This window comes from Oncorhynchus nerka, linkage group LG4 (genome assembly GCF_034236695.1).
Source record: "Oncorhynchus nerka isolate Pitt River linkage group LG4, Oner_Uvic_2.0, whole genome shotgun sequence".
In the NCBI taxonomy this organism is placed as follows: Eukaryota; Metazoa; Chordata; class Actinopteri; order Salmoniformes; family Salmonidae; genus Oncorhynchus; species Oncorhynchus nerka.
The window spans coordinates 100,849,226-100,871,793 of record NC_088399.1 but is presented as its reverse complement, the minus strand read 5'-3'; the positions used below and the strand labels follow the sequence as shown (position 1 = coordinate 100,871,793).

Below are 22,568 nucleotides of genomic sequence, written 5' to 3'. Positions count from 1 at the left end.
AGTATCGAAGGCAGCCGATAGGTCTAGAAGGATGAGAGCAGAGGAGAGAGAGTTAGCTTTAGCAGTGCGGAGCGCTCCGTGATACAGAGAAGAGCAGTCTCAGTTGAATGACTAGTCTTGAAACCTGACTGATTTGGATCAAGAAGGTCATTCTGAGAGAGATAGCGGGAGAGCTGGCCAAGGACGGCACGTTCAAGAGTTTTGGAGAGAAAAGAAAGAAGGGATACTGGTCTGTAGTTGTTGACATCGGAGGGATCGAGTGTAGGTTTTTTCAGAAGGGTTGCAACTCTCGCTCTCTTGAAGACGGAAGGGACGTAGCCAGCGGTCAGGGATGAGTTGATGAGCGAGGTGAGGTAAGGGAGAAGGTCTCCGGAAATGGTCTGGAGAAGAGAGGAGGGGATAGGGTCAAGCGGGCAGGTTGTTGGGTGGCCGGCCGTCACAAGACGCGAGATTTCATCTGGAGAGAGAGGGGAGAAAGAGGTCAGAGCACAGGGTAGGGCAGTGTGAGCAGAACCAGCGGTGTCATTTGACTTAGCAAACGAGGATCGGATGTCGTCGACCTTCTTTTCAAAATGGTTGACGAAGTCATCTGCAGAGAGGGAGGAGGGGGGGGAGGGGGAGGAGGATTCAAGAGGGTGTGTGTGTGTGGGTGTGTGGGTGTGTGTGTGTGTGTGTGTGTGTGTGTGTGTGTGTGTGTGTGTGTGTGTGTGTGTGTGTGTGTCTGTACAGTGTGTGTGTGTGTCTGTACAGTATGTCTGTGTGTGTTGAAACGTTTGACTGCCCAAACTGACCACACAATGTTTAACCAAGATTAGTCCAACGTTACGGTAATATCAAGCATTCTGGCCGGATAATTAACACTCCGACCTCATTCATATATTCATGTTCACGTAACAAACAAGGGCTGTGACAGCCAGAGACCACAGAGAGACAGAGAGAGACAGAGAGAGACCACAGAGAGACAGAGAGAGACTACAGAGAGACAGAGAGAGACTACAGAGAGACAGAGAGAGACAGAGAGAGACCACAGAGAGACAGAGAGAGACTACAGAGAGAAAGAGAGAGACAGAGAGAGACAGAGAGAGAGAGAGAGACTACAGAGAGACAGAGAGAGACAGAGAGACAGAGAGAGACTACAGAGAGACAGAGAGAGACAGAGAGACAGAGAGAGACTACAGAGAGACAGAGAGAGACAGAGAGAGACAGAGAGAGACAGAGAGACAGATAGAGACTACAGAGAGACAGAGAGAGACTACAGAGAGACAGAGAGAGACAGAGAGAGACAGAGAGAGACTACAGAGAGACAGAGAGAGACAGAGAGACAGAGAGAGACTACAGAGAGACAGAGAGAGACTACAGAGAGAGACTACAGAGAGAGACTACAGAGAGACAGAGAGAGACTACAGAGAGAGACTACAGAGAGACAGAGAGAGACTACAGAGAGACAGGGAGAGACAGAGAGAGACAGAGAGAGACAGAGAGAGACACAGAGAGACAGAGAGAGACAGAGATAGACTACAGAGAGACAGAGAGAGACTACATAGAGACAGAGAGAGACAGAGAGAGACAGAGAGAGACTACAGAGAGACTACAGAGAGACAGAGAGAGACAGAGAGAGACTACATAGAGACAGAGAGAGACAGAGAGAGACTACAGAGAGACAGATAGAGACAGAGAGAGACAGAGAGAGACTACAGAGAGACAGAGAGAGACTACAGAGAGACAGAGAGAGACAGAGAGAGACTACATAGAGACAGAGAGAGACAGAGAGAGACTACAGAGAGACAGAGAGAGACTACAGAGAGACAGAGAGAGACAGAGAGAGACAGAGAGAGACTACAGAGAGACAGAGAGAGACAGAGAGAGACTCCAGAGAGACAGAGAGAGACTACAGAGAGAGACTACAGAGAGACAGAGAGAGACAGAGAGAGACTACAGAGAGACAGGGAGAGACAGAGAGAGACAGAGAGAGACTACAGAGAGACAGAGAGAGACATAGATAGACTACAGAGAGACAGAGAGAGACTACAGAGAGAGACTACAGAGAGAGACTACAGAGAGAGACAGAGAGCGACATAGAGAGACTACAGAGAGACAGAGAGAGACTACATAGAGACAGAGAGAGACATAGAGAGACTACATAGAGACAGAGAGAGACTACAGAGAGACAGAGAGAGACAGAGAGAGACTACAGAGAGACTACAGAGAGACAGAGAGAGACTACAGAGAGACAGAGAGAGACAGAGAGAGACAGAGAGAGACAGAGAGAGACTACAGAGAGACAGAGAGAGACAGAGAGAGACTACAGAGAGACAGAGAGAGACTACAGAGAGACAGAGAGAGACAGAGAGAGACAGAGAGAGACAGAGAGAGACTACATAGAGACAGAGAGAGACTACAGAGAGACAGAGACTACAGAGAGACAGAGAGAGACTACAGAGAGACAGAGAGAGACTACAGAGAGACAGAGAGAGACTACAGAGAGACTACAGAGAGACAGAGAGAGACTACAGAGAAACAGAGAGAGACAGAGAGAGACTACAGAGAGACAGAATGAGACTACAGAGATACTACAGAGAGACAGAGAGAGACTACAGAGAGACAGAGAAAGACCACAGAGAGACAGAGAGAGAGACTACAGAGAGACAGAGAGAGACAGAGAGAGACTACAGGGAGACAGAGAGAGACTACAGAGAGAGACCACAGAGAGACAGAGAGAGACTACAGAGAGACAGAGAGAGACAGAGAGACAGAGAGAGACTACAGAGAGACAGAGAGAGACTACAGAGAGAGACTACAGAGAGACAGAGAGAGACAGAGAGAGACTACAGAGAGACAGGGAGAGACAGAGAGAGACAGAGAGAGACTACAGAGAGACAGAGAGAGACATAGATAGACTACAGAGAGACAGAGAGAGACTACAGAGAGAGACTACAGAGAGAGACTACAGAGAGAGACAGAGAGCAACATAGAGAGACTACAGAGAGACAGAGAGAGACAGAGAGAGACTACATAGAGACAGAGAGAGACATAGAGAGACTACATAGAGACAGAGAGAGACTACAGAGAGACAGAGAGAGACAGAGAGAGACTACAGAGAGACTACAGAGAGACAGAGAGAGACTACAGAGAGACAGAGAGAGACAGAGAGAGACAGAGAGAGACAGAGAGAGACTACAGAGAGACAGAGAGAGACAGAGAGAGACTACAGAGAGACAGAGAGAGACTACAGAGAGACAGAGAGAGACAGAGAGAGACAGAGAGAGACAGAGAGAGACTACATAGAGACAGAGAGAGACTACAGAGAGACAGAGACTACAGAGAGACAGAGAGAGACTACAGAGAGACAGAGAGAGACTACAGAGAGACAGAGAGAGACTACAGAGAGACTACAGAGAGACAGAGAGAGACTACAGAGAAACAGAGAGAGACAGAGAGAGACTACAGAGAGACAGAATGAGACTACAGAGATACTACAGAGAGACAGAGAGAGACTACAGAGAGACAGAGAAAGACCACAGAGAGACAGAGAGAGAGACTACAGAGAGACAGAGAGAGACAGAGAGAGACTACAGGGAGACAGAGAGAGACTACAGAGAGAGACCACAGAGAGACAGAGAGAGACTACAGAGAGACAGAGAGAGACAGAGAGACAGAGAGAGACTACAGAGAGACAGAGAGAGACTACAGAGAGACAGAGAGAGACCACAGAGAGACAGAGAGACCACAGAGAGACCACAGAGACGACAGAGAGACCATAGATGACAGAGAGACCACAGATGACAGAGAGACCACAGAGACCACAGAGACACCACAGAGAGACGACAGAGAGACCACAGAGAGACCACAGAGAGACCACAGATAGACCACAGAGAGACCACAGAGAGACCACAGAGAGACCACAGAGAGACCACAGAGAGACTACAGAGAGACAGAGAGAGACGACAGAGAGACCACAGAGAGACCACAGAGAGACCACAGAGAGACCACAGAGAGACAGAGAGAGGACAGAGAGACCACAGAGAGACGACAGAGAGACGACAGAGAGACTACAGAGAGACTACAGAGAGACAGATAGAGACTACAGAGAGACAGAGAGAGACCACAGAGAGACCACAGAGAGACGACAGAGAGACCACAGAGAGACGACAGAGACACCACAGAGACACCACAGAGACACCACAGAGACACCACAGAGACCACAGAGAGACCACAGAGAGACCACAGAGAGACCACAGAGAGACTACAGAGAGACTACAGAGAGACAGAGTGAGACCACAGAGAGACCACAGAGAGACGACAGAGAGACGACAGAGAGACAGAGAGACCACAGAGAGACTACAGAGAGACAGAGAGACCAAGCTTTACAGGAATGTGGTTCCAAATATGGACCTTAACACCTCCACCTTTGGCATTTCTGTCTTCCTGTAGATGTTATAACCATGTATTGCTTCCACTGTATCATCAAAGGTTTTATCTAAGTGAGTTTCAGAGATAGTCACAACAGTTTCAGAGACAAATGTCATCTGTTACTAGTAAATTATTGATTTCATGAACCTTGTTTCTTAAGCTGCATATGTTAACGTAGGCTATTTTGAGCACTTTTCTTCCGGGATGCTTACTTGGTTTCATTGCTTTACTGGGAAACTTGGCAGAAGTAGACATGCTCATGTTATTACTGCTGCTCACAGTGGACTTCCTAGTGCACATCATCTCAGTGCTGACAGTATCACTGGTTCATAGACACATGATTACTGCAGACAACAGCTGTGGGATCAGCAGAGGCATTCAGGACAGTTAGAGGAACATAAATTAGGTTACTTCCAGGTATAATGTATATGTGCCTTAAAATGCTGTGATATCCAGCACCCCTGAGATAATGTACATTTGCTGAAGCATTATGACAACTCAGCATTACAATGGTAGGGATTAACTGAGCTGGGCTCGGGTCATTGATAAGTCATTGTCTCAACGCAGCCTTATAGTGCTATGAAATGATTTGGGTGGATCCCATCCCCCTCATAAAACGACCTTTGTTTCCAAAAGGTATCGAAATTGTCAATAAAGTTACTCCCACTGAGCTGCAATAATCACGTAGCCAGTTGTGAAGAGAAAGAATTCTGCTAAAGTGTTCAATGCCTCAATTCAGAGAGGGCACAGGGCCAGATATGATGGGTCTTTTATTAGTGTCTAACAGAGATTCAATCAGCTCTTTGAAATACAGTTTCAACTGTTCAGAGCTGCCCTTCATAATGTCATCACAATTCACGTAGACTATGATAGAATCGATGTCCATGTCCTGGCCTAGTACACCCGGGAGCAGCTTAGTAATGTCATTAAGACCCACGTAGACTATGATAGAATCGATGTCCATGTCCTGGCCTAGTACACTCGGGAGCAGCTTAGTAATGTCATTTACTTGATCTCCGGGTTAAGACATTGCAGTGACATTGCAAGACAGGAACCAACTGTCAGTAGAAGGTCAAAGAGTCAGGAGTTATCAAGATGTTTGCTTGTTCACTTCCCTCAGTCAAAATCATTCAACTCTTCATCCCTCTTCATTCCTCTCAAAGGTACAATGCCATTTATATCTTAAATCTCTAAATCTTATATCTCTGTTGATGTCATCTGTCCTCTGTCGTGGAAATTTCCTCTATTTACCAAATCATGAGCGCAAACCACAACACAAGTCAGAGTTATCATAAAGTCCATCTTTAATTATATGAGCTCTATCACAACCCTGTGACTCTCAGATCAATTCAGTGTCTATCCATGAATTCTCTGAGAGCCCCCTTACACATTGCAACTGAGATCCTTTAATAGCAAAGAACACACATAGAATGATTCCAGACACTGCCATCCTCCTCTCCCCGATGGGAAAAGTAGGGAGCGACTGGCACACAGACACAGTGGAGCAAAAGACATGTTTACACATGATGACACCTTGACCTCTCCCCTCTCTGCGGCCCAAGTAACTTAGTCCTGACAGAGAACAGATACTGCAACCCCGCCACAGTATTATACAAACCCATTCTGATGAGAAGTAACTTACAAACATATGATGAATATAAAACATCTTACCTATGTTACCAACCAATTCTGATTATTCCCCAACACCCTCTGAAGTGACATTGTATCATAACATATCTCTGTTGATGTTATATTTACCCTCTGAAGTGACATTTGTTTCATATGACCCTTCATTCAGTTTGTCCTCTTTCTCTCACCGTACCTGATGCAGGGTTTTGGGGATCCCTCGGGAGAGTACTGGGCAGGAAATGACCTCATCCACCTGCTGACCATCTCCCAAGAGTACAGTCTCCAGGTGCAGCTGAAGGATGCTGAGGGGAACGAAGCTTACTCCCACTATAATCACTTCTACATAGACGCAGAGAACAAAAACTACAGGTACCAGCATGCAATGCTCCTTTATGATCACTTCTATATAGACGCAGAGAACAAAAACTACAAGTACCAGCATGCAATGCTCCCTTACGATAATTTCTATATAGACACAGGGAACAAAAACTACAGGTACCAGCATGCAATGCTCCTTTACGATCACTTCTATATAGACACAGAGAACAAAAACTACAGGTACCAGCATGCAATGCTCCCTTCCACAGTGGAGGCCAAGAGCTCCAGTCAAATCAAATCAATCAAATCTCATTTTATTTGTCACATGCTTTGTAACCAACAGGTGTAGACGACAAGTGAAATACTTTCTCCTAACTATGCAGAGAGAAACACAAAGGAATAAATACACAATGAGACAACAGGAGGGGTAGGTAGGGGTACAGTGACTAGACAACAGGATAGATAATAAACAGTAACAGCAGTATACTGTAGGTAGGGGTAAAGGATAGATAATAGACAGTAACAGCAGTATACTGTAGGTAGGGGTAAAGGATAGATAATAGACAGTAGCAGCAGTATACTGTAGGTAGGGGTAAAGGATAGATAATAGACAGTAACAGCAGTATACTGTAGGTAGGGGTAAAGGATAGATAATAGACAGTATACTGTAGGTAGGGGTAAAGGATAGATAATAGACAGTAACAGCAGTATACTGTAGGTAGGGGTAAAGGATAGATAATAGACAGTAACAGCAGTATACTGTAGGTAGGGGTAAAGGATAGATAATAGACAGTAACAGCAGTATACTGTAGGTAGGGGTAAAGGATAGATAATAGGCAGTAACAGCAGTATACTGTAGGTAGGGGTAAAGGATAGATAATAGACAGTAACAGCAGTATACTGTAGGTAGGGGTAAAGGATAGATAATAGGCAGTAACAGCAGTATACTGTAGGTAGGGTAAAGGATAGATAATAGACAGTAACAGCAGTATACTGTAGGTAGGGGTAAAGGATAGATAATAGACAGTAACAGCAGTATACTGTAGGTAGGGGTAAAGGATAGATAATAGACAGTATACTGTAGGTAGGGGTAAAGGATAGATAATAGACAGTAACAGCAGTATACTGTAGGTAGGGGTAAAGGATAGATAATAGACAGTAACAGCAGTATACTGTAGGTAGGGGTAAAGGATAGATAATAGACAGTAACAGCAGTATACTGTAGGTAGGGGTAAAGGATAGATAATAGGCAGTAACAGCAGTATACTGTAGGTAGGGGTAAAGGATAGATAATAGACAGTAACAGCAGTATACTGTAGGTAGGGGTAAAGGATAGATAATAGGCAGTAACAGCAGTATACTGTAGGTAGGGGTAAAGGATAGATAATAGACAGTAACAGCAGTATACTGTAGGTAGGGGTAAAGGATAGATAATAGACAGTAACAGCAGTATACTGTAGGTAGGGGTAAAGGATAGATAGACAGTAACAGCAGTATACTGTAGGTAGGGGTAAAGGATAGATAATAGACAGTAACAGCAGTATACTGTAGGTAGGGGTAAAGGATAGATAATAGACAGTAACAGCAGTATACTGTAGGTAGGGGTAAAGGATAGATAATAGACCGTAACAGCAGTATACTGTAGGTAGGGGTAAAGGATAGATAATAGACAGTAACAGCAGTATGCTGTAGGGGTAAAGGATAGATAATAGACAGTAACAGCAGTATACTGTAGGTAGGATAGCTAATAGACAGTAACAGCAGTATACTGTAGGTAGGGGTAAAGGATAGATAATAGACAGTAACAGCAGTATACTGTAGGTAGGGGTAAAGGATAGATAATAGACAGTAACAGCAGTATACTGTAGGTAGGGGTAAAGGATAGATAATAGACAGTAACAGCAGTATACTGTAGGTAGGGGTAAAGGATAGATAATAGGCAGTAACAGCAGTATACTGTAGGTAGGGGTAAAGGATAGATAATAGACAGTAACAGCAGTATACTGTAGGTAGGGGTAAAGGATAGATAATAGACAGTAACAGCAGTATACTGTAGGGGTAAAGGATAGATAATAGACAGTAACAGCAGTATACTGTAGGGGTAAAGGATAGATAATAGACAGTAACAGCAGTATACTGTAGGTAGGGGTAAAGGATAGATAATAGACAGTAGCAGCAGTATACTGTAGGTAGGGGTAAAGGATAGATAATAGGCAGTAACAGCAGTATACTGTAGGTAGGGGTAAAGGATAGATAATAGACAGTAACAGCAGTATACTGTAGGTAGGGGTAAAGGATAGATAATAGACAGTAACAGCAGTATACTGTAGGTAGGGGTAAAGGATTGATAATAGACAGTAACAGCAGTATACTGTAGGTAGGGGTAAAGGATTGATAATAGACAGTAACAGCAGTATACTGTAGGTAGGGGTAAAGGATAGATAATAGACAGTAACAGCAGTATACTGTAGGTAGGGGTAAAGGATAGATAATAAACAGTAACAGCAGTATACTGTAGGTAGGGGTAAAGGATAGATAATAGACAGTAACAGCAGTATACTGTAGGTAGGGGTAAAGGATAGATAATAGACAGTAGCAGCAGTATACTGTAGGTAGGGTAGGTATAGCAAAACGGGTTTCTAGGAGCTGTATTCATCCCACTCTGAATGGTACTAGTGTTTGTGAGCTGTCAGCCCTCTTGCCAACTACTGCTGAGCAGCGTTCCATCTCACCTCGCTGATTATGTGGTTCATTATCATGCTGTGAACATCTGGTTCTCCTCCTCAGGGTTGGGTTTACGTAGGGATCACCCAAGCCAGAGGCCTGTTGTGCTAGGCTTCTACCCAGCCAATGCAGGCCGAACTCGGCCAAGGCATCTCCTTCTCTAGCTTTCTCTGGCCAATGTAACCTCTTCTCTAGCTTTCTCTGGTCAATGCAACCTCTTCTCTAGCTTTCTCTGGCCAATACAACCTCTTCTCTAGCTTTCTCTGGCCAATACAACCTCTTCTCTAGCTTTCTCTGGCCAATACAACCTCTTCTCTACCTTTCTCTGGCCAATGTTACTTCTTCTCTAGCTTTCCCTGGCCAATACAACCTCTTCTCTAGCTTTCTCTGGCCAACACAACCTCTTCTCTAGCTTTCTCTGGCCAATGTAAGCTCTTCTCTAGCTTTCTCTGGTCAATACAACCTCTTCTCTAGCTTTCTCTGGCCAATACAACCTCTTATCTAGCTTTCTCTGGCCAATGTAACCTCTTCTCTAGCTTTCTCTGGTCAATGCAACCTCTTCTCTAGCTTTCTCTGGCCAATACAACCTCTTCTCTAGCTTTCTCTGGCCAATACAACCTCTTCTCTAGCTTTCTCTGGCCAATGCAACCTCTTCTCTAGCTTTCTCTGGCCAATGCAACATCTTCTCTAGCTTTCTCTGGCCAATGCAACCTCTTCTCTAGCTTTCTCTGGCCAATGTAACCTCTTCTCTAGCTTTCTCTGGCCAATGCAATCTCTTCTCTAGCTTTCTCTCTCTTCTCTGGAGCAGTCGGGTCACCCAATTACTCTGCGATTTCTTCCATCCATCCAACCAAGAAAGGCATCCAACCCTTTCCCTATTGTTCCCAGGCCAAGGAAGCATCTTCTCCAGGGCCAAACACCCATAGTCAGCCCCCTCTTCCACCTGTCCCTGTAACTAAGGCAGTCTAATATCCATAGCCAGCCCCCTCTTCCACCTGTCCCTGTAGCTAAGGCAGTCTCATATCCATAGCCAGCCCCCTCTCCCATCTGTCCCTGTAGCTAAGGCAGTCTCATATCCATAGCCAGCCCCCTCTCCCATCTGTCCCTGTAGCTAAGGCAGTCTCATATCCATAGCCAGCCCCCTCTCCCATCTGTCCCTGTAGCTAAGGCAGTCTAATATCCATAGGCAGCCCCCTCTCACATCTGTCCCTGTAACTAAGGCAGTCTCATATCCATAGTTCCTTGGTGTCCACATCACCAACAAACTAGAATGTTCCAAACACACCACAACAGTTGTGAAGACGGCACGACAATGCCTTTTCCCCCCGCAGGAGACTGAAAAGATCTAGGATGGCTCATAAGATCCTCAAAAGGTTCTACAGCTACATCATAGAGAGCATCCTGACAGGTTACATCACTGCCTGGTATGGCAAAGACCCCAGCCACCCCAGTCTTAGACTGTTCTCTCTACTACCGCATGGCAAGCGGTACTGGAGCGCCAAGTCTAGGTCCAAAAGGCTTCTTAACAGCTTCTACCCCCCAAGCCATAAGACAGCTGAACATAAAATGGCTACCCAGACTTTTGGCATTTTTACGCTGTTGCTACTCTCTGTTTATTATCTTTGCATAGTCCATTTACCCCTACCTACATGTAAATATGTGACTCGTTTCAGGAAACTAGGTGTATGTCGCGTGTCACTACTTCACAGCCATTTCAAGGTAAACTTGTGTTTTTTCAAAATGCGTTTTTTTTTTTGGCAGAAATGCATTCTGGAAATAAGAACTTTCATTTGCCTTAATAACAAACGTGTGTGCCATCCGTAAATATGAATACAATTGTTAAATTACTCATTCGTTTAGTACCGAGTTTTGAAATGAGTGGAATGCCCAGTGGAATTAGCAGATGGAGAAAATGCTGGCTTTTGATCGCAGAGGGAGTCAAAAAGAGAACACACAGAAAGAAGGCTGTTGTATAAAACACCTTTCTCCGCATTACATCGTCATACTAAGGTCATACTAAGGTCATACTAAGGTCATACTAAGGTCAACCATCTGTGAAGTCTATTCATACGGGTAAGATAGTCTAGCTAGCTACATTTTCAGATATGACACATTTATAATTTAGCCTGAAAGTCCGTTTCGTTTCAAGTTGAAGCGTTACATGTATGATCTGTGTAGTAATATTAGTTGTATCTGAGAGTCATTTAGTTAGTTATAGGCTAATGTTAGCTAGCTATAGGCTAATGTTAGTTAGTTATAGGCTAACGTTAGCTAGTTATAGACTAATGTTAGTTAGTTATAGGCTAATGTTAGCTAGCTATAGACTAATGTTAGTTAGTTATAGGCTAATGTTAGTTAGTTATAGGCTAATGTTAGCTAGCTATAGACTAATGTTAGTTAGTTATAGGCTAATGTTAGCTAGCTATAGACTAATGTTAGTTAGTTATAGGCTAATGTTAGCTAGTTATAGGCTAATGTTAGTTAGTTATAGGCTAATGTTAGCTAGCTATAGACTAATGTTAGCTAGTTATAGGCTAATGTTAGCTAGCTATAGGCTAATGTTAGCTAGTTATAGGCTAATGTTAGCTAGCTATAGGCTAATGTTAGCTAGCTATAGACTAATGTTAGTTAGTTATAGGCTAATGTTAGCTAGTTATAGACTAATGTTAGTTAGTTATAGGCTAATGTTAGCTAGCTATAGACTAATGTTAGTTAGTTATAGGCTAATGTTAGCTAGCTATAGACTAATGTTAGTTAGTTATAGGCTAATGTTAGTTAGTTATAGGCTAATGTTAGCTAGCTATAGGCTAATGTTAGCTAGCTATAGGCTAATGTTAGCTAGCTATAGACTAATGTTAGTTAGTTATAGGCTAACGTTAGCTAGCTATAGACTAATGTTAGTTAGTTATAGACTAATGTTAGTTAGTTATAGGCTAATGTTAGTTATAGGCTAATGTTAGCTAGCTATAGACTAATGTTAGTTAGTTATAGGCTAATGTTAGCTAGCTATAGACTAATGTTAGTTAGTTATAGGCTAACGTTAGCTAGCTATAGACTAATGTTAGTTAGTTATAGACTAATGTTAGTTAGTTATAGGCTAATGTTAGTTAGTTATAGGCTAATGTTAGTTAGTTATAGGCTAACGTTAGCTAGCTATAGACTAATGTTAGTTAGTTATAGACTAATGTTAGTTAGTTATAGGCTAACGTTAGCTAGCTATAGACTAACGTTAGCTAGCTATAGACTAATGTTAGTTAGTTATAGGCTAATGTTAGCTAGCTATAGACTAATGTTAGTTAGTTATAGGCTAATGTTAGCTAGCTATAGACTAATGTTAGTTAGTTATAGGCTAACGTTAGCTAGCTAACATTGAACCTAGTTGGTTAGCTACCTGCATATTCATGCAGAGTAGTAACGTTATGAGTTTGGATTATGGTTAATTGTTTAGCTAACCAGCTACATGTTTAAACAAAAGACTCCACTATGCAAGTAACTATTTCAATACAATGTTCATGATGTCACTACGACAACTGTCGATAGACATAGCTGGTAATTCTCTCTGGCTATCTACTCCGACTTCAGAGGACTCTCGTCTGAGTGTGCCAGAGGGCAGAATAACTGATGAATTTATGAACGCTCAACACCCGATGAATATGTCCGGTGTCAGTAACCGTTGGAAAAAAAACACAATACAATTGTTGCCAACAACACAGTTAGTCTCCAACGCTCTGGATAACATGAAAACAGTGTAACCAGCTCTGCTAGGGCGAGTAAAATGGCCAGTGAGCTGTTCTCTCTTTTGTGTCTGGCAGTAGCTAGCAAGCTAGCCAACGAAAAGCCAGTTAGCTTGGACGCTTGACTGCTGTCAGAACACTCGTATCAACCCTAGTCAACCCTAGTCAACCCTAGTCAACCCTAGTGAACCCTAGTCAACCCTAGTGAACCCTAGTGAACCCTAGTGAACCCTAGTCAACCCTAGTGAACCCTAGTGAACCCTAGTGAACCCTAGTCAACCCTAGTGAACCCTAGTGAACCCTAGTCAACCCTAGTGAACCCTAGTGAACCCTAGTCAACTCTAGTCAACCCGAGTCAACCCTAGTGAACCCTAGTCAACCCTAGTGAACCCTAGTCAACCCTAGTCAACCCTAGTGAACCCTAGTCAACCCTAGTCAACCCTAGTCCTCAGCGAGAGGGTCCATTGTGCGCTCTGAACCGAGAGTGTAATGCTCTGAGTTTATAAGTCGCTCTGGATAAGAGCGTCTGCTAAATGACTTAAATGTAAATGTAAATGTTTGCGCACTGCCACTCCAGATTGAGTTCCCATGTGAATCCTTAAAGAGATGGGTGGGGCTAAGGCTTAATTAAGAGGCTCTAAATGATGCTCATCAACTTTCAAAACAGAATTACTTTACCATTGTCCCTCAACTGTAGATATACCACTTTCTAGCTATGAGTCTACTTTTAACCAATGTAAAAAACACAATATCAAATGTTGCTACAAAAAACACGAATGGAGTCGGTTATTACCTCGATTATCCTCAGCCATTGACTCGGTAATCCCCTGTATATTGTTATTTTATTGGTACTTTGTAACTTTAACTTTTTTTTAAACTTAAGTTTAATTAGTAAATCTATTCTTAAATCGTATTTTTCTTAAAACTGCATTGTTGGTTAATCTGCTTCACCTAAAGCCCATTCTGGAGGGAAGCTGCTATAGACCAGTCAGTATCTGGATAATGTTAAATACTGTTGTAGTAATATGGCTACAGGTTAATCTGCCTCACCTAAAGCTCATTCTGGTGGGAAGCTGCTATAGACCACCAAGTTTTATTTTATTTTTATTTTTATTTCACCTTTATTTAAAACCAGGTAGGCTAGTTGAGAACAAGTTCTCATTTACAACTGCGACCTGGATGTGGTAAGTCAGTGTCTGTATAACATGTGTGAAATGCTTGATAATGTATGTGATATCAACAGAGAGGTATATTTTCTAGGTGACCTAAATATTGACTGGCTTTCATCAAGCTGCCCACTCAAGAAAAAGCTTCAAACTGTAACCAGTGCCTGCAATTTGGATCAGATTATCAGTCAACCTACCAGGGTCGTTACAAACAGCACAGGAATGAAATCATCAACGTGTATTGATCACATCTTTACTAATGCTGCAGACATTGGCTTTAAAGCAGTATCCAGATCCATTGGATGTAGTGATCACAATATAGTAGCCATGTCTAGGAAAACCACCGTCCCAAAGGCTGGGCCTAATATAGTGTACAAGAGGTCAGACTGGGCCTAATATAGTGTACAAGAGGTCAGACTGGGCCTAATATAGTGTACAAGAGGTCAGACTGGGCCTAATATAGTGTACAAGAGAACAGACTGGGCCTAATATAGTGTACAAGAGGTCAGACTGGGCCTAATATAGTGTACAAGAGGTCAGACTGGGCCTAATATAGTGTACAAGAGGTCAGACTGGGCCTAATATAGTGTACAAGAGAACAGACTGGGCCTAATATAGTGTACAAGAGGTCAGACTGGGCCTAATATAGTGTACAAGAGAACAGACTGGGCCTAATATAGTGTACAAGAGGTCAGACTGGGCCTAATATAGTGTACAAGAGAACAGACTGGGCCTAATATAGTGTACAAGAGGTCAGACTGGGCCTAATATAGTGTACAAGAGGTCAGACTGGGCCTAATATAGTGTACAAGAGGTCAGACTGGGCCTAATATAGTGTACAAGAGGTCAGACTGGGCCTAATATAGTGTATAAGAGGTCATACAATACGTTCTGTAGTGATTCCTATGTTGATGATGTAATTAATATTTGCTGGTCTATAATGAGGTAATGAGGAGCAACCAGACGCTGCTGGTCTGTGGTGTGTAATGAGGAGCAACCAGACGCTGCTGGTCTGTGGTGTGTAATGAGGAGCAACCAGACGCTGCTGGTCTGTGGTGTGTAATGAGGAGCAACCAGACGCTGCTGGTCTGTGGTGTGTAATGAGGAGCAACCAGACGCTGCTGGTCTGTGGTGTGTAATGAGGAGCAACCAGACGCTGCTGGTCTGTGGTGTGTAATGAGGAGCAACCAGACGCTGCTGGTCTGTGGTGTGTAATGAGGAGCAACCAGACGCTGCTGGTCTGTGGTGTGTAATGAGGAGCAACCAGACGCTGCTGGTCTGTGGTGTGTAATGAGGAGCAACCAGACGCTGTTGGTCTGTGGTGTGTAATGAGGAGCAACCAGACGCTGCTGGTCTGTGGTGTGTAATGAGGAGCAACCAGACGCTGCTGGTCTGTGGTGTGTAATGAGGAGCAACCAGACGCTGTTGGTCTGTGGTGTGTAATGAGGAGCAACCAGACGCTGCTGGTCTGTGGTGAGTAATGAGGAGCAACCAGACGCTGCACTTATGAAATTGCTTATCCCAGATACTAATAAACATGGACCCATTAAGAAAATGACTTAACACTGTTAGATCCCCGTGGATTGATGATGATATGACAAATGGTTGAGAGGGATGAGACAACAGGCAACATGTAAATGCAGATAAGACTGGCAGCCCAATCAATTAGCAAACGCAAATTAAGAATGATAGTAAAAAGCTTTGAAGCACCAAAAAAGTGAACTTGGCCCCATCATTTATTGAATCAGATGGCTCCTTCACCAGAAAACACATTGATATTACCAACCTCTTTTAATGATTTGTTTCATTGGCAAGAAATTAGGCACCAAACGTTTACACTACACTTCCAAGTATAACTGACCAAATTATGAAAGACAAGAATTGTCATTTAGAATTATTCCGTAAAGTGAGTGTGGAAGAGGTGAAAACAAATTATTGTTGTCTATCAACAATGACAAGCCACTGGGGTCTGACAACTTGGATGGAAAATGACTGAGGATAATAAGCAGATTTTCCTATCTCCTCTCTCCTCTCTCCTTTATCCTGAGGATAATAAGCAGATGATATCGCCACTCCTATTTGCCATATCATCCATTTAATCGCACTAGAAAGTGTATGTCCTCAGGCCTGGAGGGAAGCTAAATTAATTCTGTTACCTAAGAGTCAATCACCACCTTCCGGAGACACCTGAAACCCCACCTCTTTAAGGAATACCTAGGATAGGATAAAGTAATCCCTCTCACCCCCCCTCCCCCTGAAAAGATTTAGATGCACTACTGTTCCACTGGAGGTCATAAGGTGAATGCACCAATTTGTAAGTCGCTCTGGATAAGAGCGTCTGCTAAATGACTTAAATGTAAATGTAATAGCAAAGAACCCTTTACTGGCTCAAACAGCCGACCAATCATCCTGTTACCAAACCCTTAGTAAACTCTATTCGAATAAAAATGTGTTTGACCAAATACAATGATATTTCAGAGTAAATAAGTTTAATAACATATTTTCAGTACGCTAATAAGGGAAAGGTTTTCAACATGCACTTACAGAAATGACTGATGATTGGCTGAGAGAAATGTATAATAAAAAAAGATTGTGGGAGGTGTTTTACACCCCCTGCTATAATGTGGAGAAAGAGTTACCTGTCTAACAGAACACAGAGGGTGTTATGGCTTTACAACCCCCTGCTATAATGTGGAGAAAGAGTTACCTGTCTAACAGAACACAGAGGGTGTTATGGCTTTACACCCCCTGCTATAATGTGGAGAAAGAGTTACCTGTCTAACAGAACACAGAGGGTGTTATGGCTTTACACCCCCTGCTATAATGTGGAGAAAGAGTTACCTGTCTAACAGAACACAGAGGGTGTTATGGCTTTACACCCCCTGCTATAATGTGGATAAAGAGTTACCTGTCTAACAGAACACAGAGGGTGTTATGGCTTTACACCCCCTGCTATAATGTGGATAAAGAGTTACCTGTCTAACAGAACACAGAGGGTGTTATGGCTTTACTAACCCCCTGCTATAATGTGGACAGAGAGTTACCTGTCTAACAGAACACAGAGGGTGTTATGGCTTTACACCCCCTGCTATAATGTGGATAAAGAGTTACCTGTCTAACAGAACACAGAGGGCGTTATGGCTTTACACCCCCTGCTATAATGTGGATAAAGAGTTACCTGTCTAACAGAACACAGAGGGTGTTATGGCTTTACACCCCTGCTATAATGTGGAGAAAGAGTTACCTGTCTAACAGAACACAGAGGGTGTTATGGCTTTACACCCCCTGCTATAATGTGGAGAAAGAGTTACCTGTCTAACAGAACACAGAGGGTGTTATGGCTTTACACCCCCTGCTATAATGTGGATAAAGAGTTACCTGTCTAACAGAACACAGAGGGTGTTATGGCTTTACTAACCCCCTGCTATAATGTGGACAGAGAGTTACCTGTCTAACAGAACACAGAGGGTGTTATGGCTTTACACCCCCTGCTATAATGTGGATAAAGAGTTACCTGTCTAACAGAACACAGAGGGCGTTATGGCTTTACACCCCCTGCTATAATGTGGATAAAGAGTTACCTGTCTAACAGAACACAGAGGGTGTTATGGCTTTACACCCCCTGCTATAATGTGGATAAAGAGTTACCTGTCTAACAGAACACAGAGGGTGTTATGGCTTTACACCCCCTGCTATAATGTGGATAAAGAGTTACCTGTCTAACAGAACACAGAGGGTGTTATGGCTTTACACCCCCTGCTATAATGTGGATGAAGAGTTACCTGTCTAACAGAACACAGAGGGTGTTATGGCTTTACACCCCCTGCTATAATGTGGATAAAGAGTTACCTGTCTAACAGAACACAGAGGGTGTTATGGCTTTACACCCCCTGCTATAATGTGGATAAAGAGTTACCTGTCTAACAGAACACAGAGGGTGTTATGGCTTTACACCCCCTGCTATAATGTGGAGAAAGTTACCTGTCTAACAGAACACAGAGGGTGTTATGGCTTTACACCCCCTGCTATAATGTGGATAAAGAGTTACCTGTCTAACAGAACACAGAGGGTGTTATGGCTTTACTAACCCCCTGCTATAATGTGGACAGAGAGTTACCTGTCTAACAGAACACAGAGGGTGTTATGGCTTTACACCCCCTGCTATAATGTGGAGAAAGAGTTACCTGTCTAACAGAACACAGAGGGTGTTATGGCTTTACACCCCCTGCTGTAATGTGGATAAAGAGTTACCTGTCTAACAGAACACAGAGGGTGTTATGGCTTTACACCCCCTGCTATAATGTGGATAAAGAGTTACCTGTCTAACAGAACACAGAGGGTGTTATGGCTTTACTAACCCCCTGCTATAATGTGGATAAAGAGTTACCTGTCTAACAGAACACAGAGGGTGTTATGGCTTTACACCCCCTGCTATAATGTGGATAAAGAGTTACCTGTCTAACAGAACACAGAGGGTGTTATGGCTTTACTAACCCCTTGCTATAATGTGGATAAAGAGTTACCTGTCTAACAGAACACAGAGGGTGTTATGGCTTTACACCCCCTGCTATAATGTGGATAAAGAGTTACCTGTCTAACAGAACACAGAGGGTGTTATGGCTTTACTAACCCCCTGCTATAATGTGGACAGAGAGTTACCTGTCTAACAGAACACAGAGGGTGTTATGGCTTTACACCCCCTGCTATAATGTGGATAAAGAGTTACCTGTCTAACAGAACACAGAGGGTGTTATGGCTTTACACCCCCTGCTATAATGTGGATAAAGAGTTACCTGTCTAACAGAACACAGAGGGTGTTATGGCTTTACACCACCTGCTATATTGTGGATAAAGAGTTACCTGTCTAACAGAACACAGAGGGTGTTATGGCTTTACACCACCTGCTATATTGTGGATAAAGAGTTACCTGTCTAACAGAACACAGAGGGTGTTATGGCTTTACACCCCCTGCTATAATGTGGATAAAGAGTTACCTGTCTAACAGAACACAGAGGGTGTTATGGCTTTACACCTCCTGCTATAATGTGGATAAAGAGTTACCTGTCTAACAGAACACAGAGGGTGTTATGGCTTTACACCTCCTGCTATAATGTGGATAAAGAGTTACCTGTCTAACAGAACACAGAGGGTGTTATGGCTTTACACCCCCTGCTATAATGTGGATAAAGAGTTACCTGTCTAACAGAACACAGAGGGTGTTATGGCTTTACACCCCCTGCTATATTGTGGATAAAGAGTTACCTGTCTAACAGAACACAGAGGGTGTTATGGCTTTACACCTCCTGCTATAATGTGGATAAAGAGTTACCTGTCTAACAGAACACAGAGGGTGTTATGGCTTTACACCCCCTGCTATAATGTGGAGAAAGAGTTACCTGTCTAACAGAACACAGAGGGCGTTATGGCTTTACACCCCCTGCTATAATGTGGATAAAGAGTTACCTGTCTAACAGAACACAGAGGGTGTTATGGCTTTACACCCCCTGCTATAATGTGGATAAAGAGTTACCTGTCTAACAGAACACAGAGGGCGTTATGGCTTTACACCCCCTGCTATAATGTGGAGAAAGAGTTACCTGTCTAACAGAACACAGAGGGCGTTATGGCTTTACACCCCCTGCTATAATGTGGAGAAAGAGTTACCTGTCTAACAGAACACAGAGGGCGTTATGGCTTTACACCCCCTGCTATAATGTGGATAAAGAGTTACCTGTCTAACAGAACACAGAGGGTGTTATGGCTTTACACCCCCTGCTATAATGTGGATAAAGAGTTACCTGTCTAACAGAACACAGAGGGTGTTATGGTTTTACACCCCCTGCTATAATGTGGAGAAAGAGTTACCTGTCTAACAGAACACAGAGGGTGTTATGGCTTTACACCCCCTGCTATAATGTGGATAAAGAGTTACCTGTCTAACAGAACACAGAGGGTGTTATGGCTTTACACCCCCTGCTATAATGTGGATAAAGAGTTACCTGTCTAACAGAACACAGAGGGCGTTATGGCTTTACACCCCCTGCTATAATGTGGAGAAAGAGTTACCTGTCTAACAGAACACAGAGGGCGTTATGGCTTTACACCCCCTGCTATAATGTGGAGAAAGAGTTACCTGTCTAACAGAACACAGAGGGCGTTATGGCTTTACACCCCTGCTATAATGTGGATAAAGAGTTACCTGTCTAACAGAACACAGAGGGTGTTATGGCTTTACACCCCCTTGCTATAATGTGGATAAAGAGTTACCTGTCTAACAGAACACAGAGGGTGTTATGGTTTTACACCCCCTGCTATAATGTGGAGAAAGAGTTACCTGTCTAACAGAACACAGAGGGTGTTATGGCTTTACACCCCCTGCTATAATGTGGATAAAGAGTTACCTGTCTAACAGAACACAGAGGGTGTTATGGCTTTACACCCCTGCTATAATGTGGATAAAGAGTTACCTGTCTAACAGAACACAGAGGGCGTTATGGCTTTACACCCCTGCTATAATGTGGAGAAAGAGTTACCTGTCTAACAGAACACAGAGGGCGTTATGGCTTTACACCCCTGCTATAATGTGGATAAAGAGTTACCTGTCTAACAGAACACAGAGGGTGTTATGGCTTTACACCCCTGCTATAATGTGGATAAAGAGTTACCTGTCTAACAGAACACAGAGGGTGTTATGGTTTTACACCCCTGCTATAATGTGGAGAAAGAGTTACCTGTCTAACAGAACACAGAGGGTGTTATGGCTTTACACCCCTGCTATAATGTGGATAAAGAGTTACCTGTCTAACAGAACACAGAGGGTGTTATGGCTTTACACCCCCTGCTATAATGTGGATAAAGAGTTACCTGTCTAACAGAACACAGAGGGCGTTATGGCTTTACACCCCTGCTATAATGTGGAGAAAGAGTTACCTGTCTAACAGAACACAGAGGGTGTTATGGCTTTACACCCCTGCTATAATGTGGATAAAGAGTTACCTGCCTAACAGAACACAGAGGGTGTTATGGCTTTACACCCCTGCTATAATGTGGATAAAGAGTTACCTGTCTAACAGAACACAGAGGGTGTTATGGCTTTACACCCCTGCTATAATGTGGATAAAGAGATACCTGTCTAACAGAACACAGAGGGTGTTATGGCTTTACACCCCTGCTGTACTGTGGATAAAGAGTTACCTGTCTAACAGAACACAGAGGGTGTTATGGCTTTACACCCCTGCTATAATGTGGATAAAGAGTTACCTGTCTAACAGAACACAGAGGGTGTTATGGCTTTACACCCCTGCTATAATGTGGATAAAGAGTTACCTGTCTAACAGAACACAGAGGGTGTTATGGCTTTACACCCCTGCTATAATGTGGATAAAGAGTTACCTGTCTAACAGAACACAGAGGGTGTTATGGCTTTACACCCCTGCTATAATGTGGATAAAGAGTTATTTGTCTAACAGAACACAGAGGGTGTTATGGCTTTACACCCCCTGCTATAATGTGGATAAAGAGTTACCTGTCTAACAGAACACAGAGGGTGTTATGGCTTTACACCCCCTGCTATAATGTGGATAAAGAGTTACCTGTCTAACAGAACACAGAGGGTGTTATGGCTTTACACCCCCTGCTATAATGTGGATAAAGGGTTACCTGTCTAACAGAACTCAGAGGGTGTTATGGCTTTACACCCCCTGCTATAATGTGGATAAAGAGTTACCTGTCTAACAGAACACAGAGGGTGTTATGGCTTTACACCCCATGCTATAATGTGGATAAAGAGTTACCTGTCTAACAGAACACAGAGGGTGTTATGGCTTTACACCCCCTGCTATAATGTGGATAAAGAGTTACCTGTCTAACAGAACACAGAGGGTGTTATGGCTTTACACCCCCTGCTATAATGTGGATAAAGAGTTACCTGTCTAACAGAACACATTTCAGAATGTTGTTAATGTGTCTTTGTGTTGATGGTTCTGGTCCTCTCCCAGTCTCCATGCCCAGGGGTTCAGTGGTACCGCCGGCCGCACCAGCAGTCTCACCCAGCCTGGGACCCAGTTCAGCACCAAGGACCGAGACAACGACCGCTGCTCCTGCAAGTGTGCCCAGATGGCTTCTGGAGGTACAGGCTCTGAGGCCCTTACTTTCGTTAACAGGTTTCCATGCAGCTGTTTTCTGCTAGTCAACGTACCAGATAAAGCATGTCAGGCCTGACGGAAACAGAACATTTGTCGGTAAACAAATCAAATGTCAATGAAACAAAACGAGGTGGTGTTATTTTTTTTTTGCTGGTAAAAATTTATTGAGCGAGAAATGTCAGTGGAAACGCTTTTATGTGGAAATATTTTATATAATATCCGTCATATGGAAGTAAAGTTGGAATCATGACGTGTTGTGTGGTCCTCCAACTCAGGAAAACCATGCAGTTTGTTAGGCTACAGATGAAGTAAATGAGGATGACCTTCCCAGGGTGGTGATGAGCTTGATGCTCCTTTATGAAAAATATCCAGAGTCTTATTCTGGTGACATGATGATCCATGCTTGGCTGCTGTTTGACAAATGTTTTTTTTGTTGTTGTCCA

The 22,568-nt window shown here is 43.3% G+C and overlaps 1 protein-coding gene across 2 annotated transcripts in view; it reads left to right on the top strand.

The window, feature by feature from the left end:
- Positions 1-22,568, top strand: part of LOC115125061 (angiopoietin-2-like) — a 154,496-nt gene that overhangs the window by 96,469 nt on the left and 35,459 nt on the right. For both annotated transcript variants that reach the window (XM_065018064.1, XM_065018062.1), the window contains 2 exons: positions 6,242-6,408; positions 21,979-22,109. In XM_065018064.1, the coding sequence (XP_064874136.1) occupies positions 6,242-6,408; positions 21,979-22,109 (298 nt within the window). The remainder of the gene's footprint in view (positions 1-6,241; positions 6,409-21,978; positions 22,110-22,568) is intronic.